The sequence below is a fragment of the Macrobrachium nipponense genome, chromosome 29, assembly GCF_015104395.2.
Source record: "Macrobrachium nipponense isolate FS-2020 chromosome 29, ASM1510439v2, whole genome shotgun sequence".
Classification (NCBI taxonomy): domain Eukaryota; kingdom Metazoa; phylum Arthropoda; class Malacostraca; order Decapoda; family Palaemonidae; genus Macrobrachium; species Macrobrachium nipponense.
The window spans coordinates 70,920,525-70,926,524 of NC_061092.1; the positions used below are offsets into that span (position 1 = coordinate 70,920,525).

Below are 6,000 nucleotides of genomic sequence, written 5' to 3' on the forward strand. Positions count from 1 at the left end.
AGTTTTTAATGCCTTTTTCATACAAAGAGCGGGGCGCATCTTAACGAAGGAAGACGATTTGAGAGCTTTAGTGCTGGACATCAACTATCCTGGTGAAGGAGGGTCCGCAGGATGAAGGGAGTCTCCGAACTCCTTTAGCAGCAAAAGAGAAAGTCTCTTGTAGTCCGAAACTGCTACTCTACAGGCTCTTCGTCTTCCGATACCTGGTCCAAACTGATCTACAGAAGGAGATCGTTTTGGAGTGATCTGGCTCTTCCCGGGAGAAGAACTCCTTTCCCGAGAAGGGGAGCGCGGAACATTAGCACTCCTATACGAAGAGTGAGGCTCCTGTCTGTCGGCAACACTCTTGTGCCTACTAGACTCTTGTTGTCTAGGTTCGTCGGGTTCGTGGCGCTTGCTAGGCTCCTGGCGTCCTGATTTCAGGGCGCTTGAAAAGATCCCCGCGTCCTGATTCCTGACGCCTTAACAGGCTCTTGGCGCCCTAACACTTGACGCCTAACGTACTCCTGGCGTCCTGTCTTCTGGCGTCCTAACTCCTGGCGCCCTGACTCCTGACGCCCTGACTCCCTGGCGCCCTGACTCCAATGACGCCCTGACCTGGCCGGCCCCTGACTCCTGGCGCCCTGACTCATGGCGTCCTGGCTCATAGCGTCCTGATTCCTGCCTTCTAGCAGAATCCTGACGTCCTGAATCCAGCGTTCTAAGAGGCTCTTGACGTCCTTTCTTGCGTCTTGCTGCCTCTTTGCGCCTGTCTGGCTCCTGGTCCTGAAGACCCAAGGGATCCTGATACCTAAATCGGTTTTCCGGCTCCTTGTACCTAAACCGATCGAGACTTCTGCTCGATGCGCTGTGTCTAAGAGGGCGCTTCGGGGAAGATAGCCTATAGGGCGAAAGGGCTCTTCTCTCAGGAGAACAACTCCTATCCGACGAGTCTCTCGACGAAGGTGATAAACGCCCTGGAGATCGTGAGAGTTCTCTCCTATACGAAGAAGGACGCTTAGCGGAACTCTTAACAGGGAGCAGATTCACCAAAAACTTCTTGGTCGGATCCTGAAGAGCAGGCTCCTCTTGTCTAGTTCTCTTAGGTCCCGAAGGCCAATCCTCGGGAAAACGCTCTGGGCTGGAGTCAGCAGCGTCTCCTTTAGGCGCCTTCCAGGCTCTCTTCAAAGGGCGCGAACGGGAGGCCGAACTCCATCCTTCGTTTAGGAGAGAAGAGTCAGAGGCCGAAAAAACACTCCTTTAGGACGCCTTTTCTGCGGCAATCCGAGGCAGCCTGGGACTTAACAACAGGATCTGCCGAAGGGACGCCTGACCGTTGGGGATGTTCTGCATCCTCCCTGCGGCTTTCGACATTCCTCCTCCCCTGGTCCTGGGAGTTTGGAAGAGGTCTAGGCCTAGGAGCAATGAGGAACCGGTCAGACGCCCCCTCCACTGCACTGGGGACACTGCACAAGTCACTATCACCACTCTTACCTTGGTTTAGAGCTCGTAGCTGAGCTTGAAGTTTCTTAATTGAAGCTTTTTACATTTCCCTCTCTGATGAAGAATCTTTGGATTCAGAACAGGGAGAAGCAGCTGAGGCTAAGGGAAAATTGTTAGATGGAGAGTTAATTTCTTGTTCTAAGGAGCAAGATCTACTAGAAGACCTAGCTGAAGCCTTCCTCACTCTATCTCTCTCAAGCTTCCTAACATATGAAGATAATTCCTTCCATTCAAGCTCCGTAAGGTTCTCGCATTCCACACAGGTGTTAATAAAAGAACATTCATTCTCCCTGCATTTAGCGCAAATACTATGCGGATCTAATGCCGATTTAGGCAGCCTAACCTTACAGTCTTCCCTACTGCAAACTCTAAACATAGGTGAAGCCTTAGCGTCAGACAATCGTGAAAGAGTAGTCAAAACCAAAAGTCGAAAACAGTCCACAATAAGCGTATGCCAAGCCAGAGAAAAAACAGAATACGTCACCAAAAAACCAATCCAAATTCTCGGCAAACGAGTTGAAATCCAAGATGGAGGAACGAACAATAGGTGTTGTCCGTTCAACCGAACAGAGAAATTATGGCTTAGAAAACGGGAATAGTTCCAGACCCGCCACCCAGCGGCGGGAATGGTGGATCACCTGACCTACCTGTCGCGTGTGCCGCGAGTTTTGAAATTCTGTCGGGACGACCGAGTCTATAGCTAAGTATATATCTGCTGGGTAAGTTACTTGTACAAAAATGCTGTTCAATACAACTACGTAAGTTGGCTCCAGGGTACTGAATCATGTGGAGTATACTATGAGACACTTCATTACTCATTGAGATGCTTCAACTGTCTGTTATGTTGAAGTGTCCCCAGTAGCAGCTAATTAAGTAGAGAGTACATACAGGGGAATGGGAATGCACACCCCACGAGTGTGTGGTGAACTATAAGCCAAGAGGGAAGCGGTGTGGTCATGAACAGACAGACCATCCTGGTATTGGTGTGTAACAAGAGGGTATCTGTCACAAGCATAACAAATGTTGGCATGTGCAAAATTCAGAGACCAAGCACGTGCCAAACCAGCTAGCAATCCTGCGCTGATATGCTACCCACAAGAACTCTCATACCCCTCACAAACCCTTTGTTCTTGTTTTGTCACATACTTTAATGTGGAAAAACAAATTCCAAAATGAGTCAACAATCATACAATGGGAAACTTAGCGAAGAGTGCAGCAAGATGCCTACCATGGAAAAAGTGCCTGGAGAGAGTAAGTAATTGAAAAAGTGAGAGCTAGTAACCACCAGTTAACTACCTAGTTACAAAATTCAACAACTACCTCCAGCTCACAGTGAAGGATGTTCTTGTTAGAAAAGGCAATGGTTTCTATTTCTATAAGAAAAAATGGCTCATGAAAGCGCAGTGAACCTAAGAGGGAAGAAACAGTGAGAATCCCACCATCACCTGATTCAGCTGATTTCATGAATGACATTGAAAGTTTGGAATACAGGGTGCAGAACAAAACATTGTGCTGACAAAACAAACATCACATAAATCACTTACTGGTGCCATATGGGGAGTTGAAACACTCTGGAAGAGCCACGACTTCAGCACCATTTCCTGCAGCTTCCTTCACTTTCTGAAGAGCCCTTGATATATTCTCTGCTTTCTTCATGCCTACACTTAGCTGGATGAGTGCCAACCGCAGTTCTGGTAATTCATATTCAGAAGTTCATGTTGGTTTCAGTTGGAATAACAAGAATTTGGTTAGAGAATACAGGATAAAAACTGAAATCTTACATCAAAGGATAATCATGTTTCAGAGGCAAGCTGATGACTGAACGCTATGGCTAAGTAACTAAAAGCTCTCATTGTCATGGAAAATTACCCATTTAAATAAAGGCCGAGCTGGTCTTTCAAGCACAGTTATGAAATTCATTTCTAAGAATGAGCGTCACCTACAATAGTATACCCTACAAACACCCGTAAGCAATGCTAACGCTTCTTATCTTATCAACATTTCTTCATCCCCTGGCTTCTTTAAATTTGTCTACACTTCAATAACAATTATAATGGCATATGTTAGTGAATTACCATGAAAAGTTTTCTAGTTACATGGACAGAAGAAAAAAAATGGATGAAAAATACTACAAGGCTGCAAAGGTCCATTAGTACTGCCTACCAGTACTAAGCAAAGCACACTGGATGTGTCATCCTCTACAGGAACAACTGACTTAAAAACTAATCAGGATGATTATAAAAAATTTCTCTTAGAATCTCTGTAAATTATAAATGCCACAGCTACAGAACACATATCATCTTGAATTACCCTGGAAGAAATGGCAACCAAGATGACCAAACTGAATAACAAGAAAGCAATGAATCATTACAAGAAGATATCATTGCAATACTTACTTGATGCTGCCATCTTTGACAACTAATTGTGAGTGTGGAACTTCCTGAAGCACTGTAAAGAATAAAAAGCATGACATTACTGATACCATTTCATGAAAGGAGTCAATACTAGTAGAATAGACATTTATAGGCATTTTAGTTTATGGGGTACTGGGTATTTGGCAGTTATAAGCATTTTTGGAGGGGATTCTTGCATATCTGCATTTTTTGCATTTCCGTGGCAGGTTCTGGAACCTATTATGTACCATGTAAAAGTGAGGGAGTATTTTATAGTATTTCCATATTACTATTGTGAAATAGCAGTTCTGTTGCTTGTCAGCATCTATTCACACTTTTAGCACCAAAGGTCCTATGCTTCATTGATGTTGTTGATCATACAATTTAAAACACCATGCACCCTTGCTTCATGTTGTATTGAAAAAAAACTTTTTTGGCATATTTTCCAAATTAAATAAACTTTTACATCATGTGAGATGCCCTCAGTATATATCCTAGACAATAAAATATTTGGTGGCATGCTAAGACTATAGCAAATATTTTGACTGTTAAGATCCTCCATAGTTTTCTTGTTTATATTGCAGTTTATTAATGTAAATAGTAAGTGCATGTTTTCTGTTTATTATTCCCAGATTGTTTAACAAGCATCAAAGGCCCAAAAATTGTAACAAGTTTTTTCAGAAGAAAATGCTCACGTGAAATCGTAGTTTCCTTGGAAAAGTCATGGGTGGAAGTCATTGTTTAGGATTTTTGCAAACAAAGTGCCCCAGCATCTATGGGTACAAGTGGTGTGCGGATTTAGCACATGGAATGGGAAGTTTATTGACACAAGCGACTCCGCAAACATCAAGAAGGCGTCAATCTTCTAAATATTCGTGGTTGTAAGTAAAAATTTTGAAAGTGTCATGGAGGTAGAGTGCACTGCATAGACCCAGACGTTTCATTACCCACTGTTTAATCTTAAAATAATACCTTAATTTTTAACTTTGGAAAGTAAAGGTCTCGAGCTCCTTCTCTCACCACCAACAACTCGTCACTGATGACCATCTCCGGTGTCAGGACGTGTTAAAGTACCTACTTTTTGGGAGGGTGGCTTCAAACGCAGTGGAAACTGGATCAGCTAGTCCAGTCGGTTGTTCCGCCAAGCTACATTTGAAGTAGGTATACCTAGGCTATAGCTAGGTATTACCAAACTTTTCAATATTGAATTACCTTTCAATACCTAAGATTACAAACTAGCCTACTAACTGCAGTTAGCCTACCTTGGTAGCCTACTAAAAAAGTACTACGGTTCATGCTTCTTCAGTGACTTAAAACCACCATAACAGCCTATTTTACAAAATCTAAAAAACCATACTAGCTCATTGCCTAGCCAGTTAACTAAGGTGCTTGCTCGCAACTAGGTACCTACTACCTAGGTAGTACCTAGCCTATACCTAAGTCACCTGTAGTTAGGGAGCCTCATTAGGATGTGGCCTCCCAGCAGTTAGGTGACAATTGACAGCACCTGGCCTACCGCTTCACAGATGATAATTTGATCGTAGATCGCAGTAATCTTGAATAATTGAAGCTCTGGATTGAGGAACAAAAGCATAAAGCAATAATGCACCCTTGGAAACCGTGGCCTTTACAAACCTGTTGTTGCTATTCGAAGACCGGGGGCCGGGTGGCGACTGGCTAGCGAGTATCGTGCGTCTGGCAACCTCGTTTTGTTTACAATAATCAGCTGATCATATTCCCTCCCGGACCTGCAGGCAGTGAAGTTGTACTATAACTCGTACAATTCGAGACTTAATTAGTATCTCTCATTCTCCTACTGTTCACAAAACACATATTTACGTTTTGTAAGTTCTAAAATGCATGAATTCGTGAAACCCTGGCTTTGTTTTTTGCGTTTGAAAGACCAACTGCCGAATGCTTGATATTATGTCCTTTTAAATAAAATTGATATTTATAACATATTTTCGTGATCTTGCATCAGTGCATGACTTAGAAAATATTTTCTTTTGTTATCTCACTTCTTCCTGCCCCTTGTGCAATGAGTACAATCACAATGCAAGTTCGTTCCAAAGTTCAAAAATTTGATGTACCATTTTTTAACATTTGACTCTGACAATGGCATTGT

General features: G+C 43.2%; 1 protein-coding gene across 1 annotated transcript in view; it reads right to left on the bottom strand.

Moving 5' to 3' along the window:
* LOC135206282 (omega-amidase NIT2-like) overlaps nucleotides 1-5,522 on the bottom strand; it is a 144,097-nt gene extending 138,575 nt beyond the window's left edge. Inside the window, exons 1-3 of the mRNA XM_064237702.1 lie at nucleotides 5,392-5,522; nucleotides 3,879-3,930; nucleotides 3,027-3,173 (exon numbers count right to left, since the gene is read on the bottom strand). Coding sequence (XP_064093772.1) covers nucleotides 3,027-3,173; nucleotides 3,879-3,891 — 160 coding nt within the window. The 5' untranslated portion in view covers nucleotides 3,892-3,930; nucleotides 5,392-5,522. The remainder of the gene's footprint in view (nucleotides 1-3,026; nucleotides 3,174-3,878; nucleotides 3,931-5,391) is intronic.
* Between the last annotated feature and the right edge of the window lie 478 nt (nucleotides 5,523-6,000).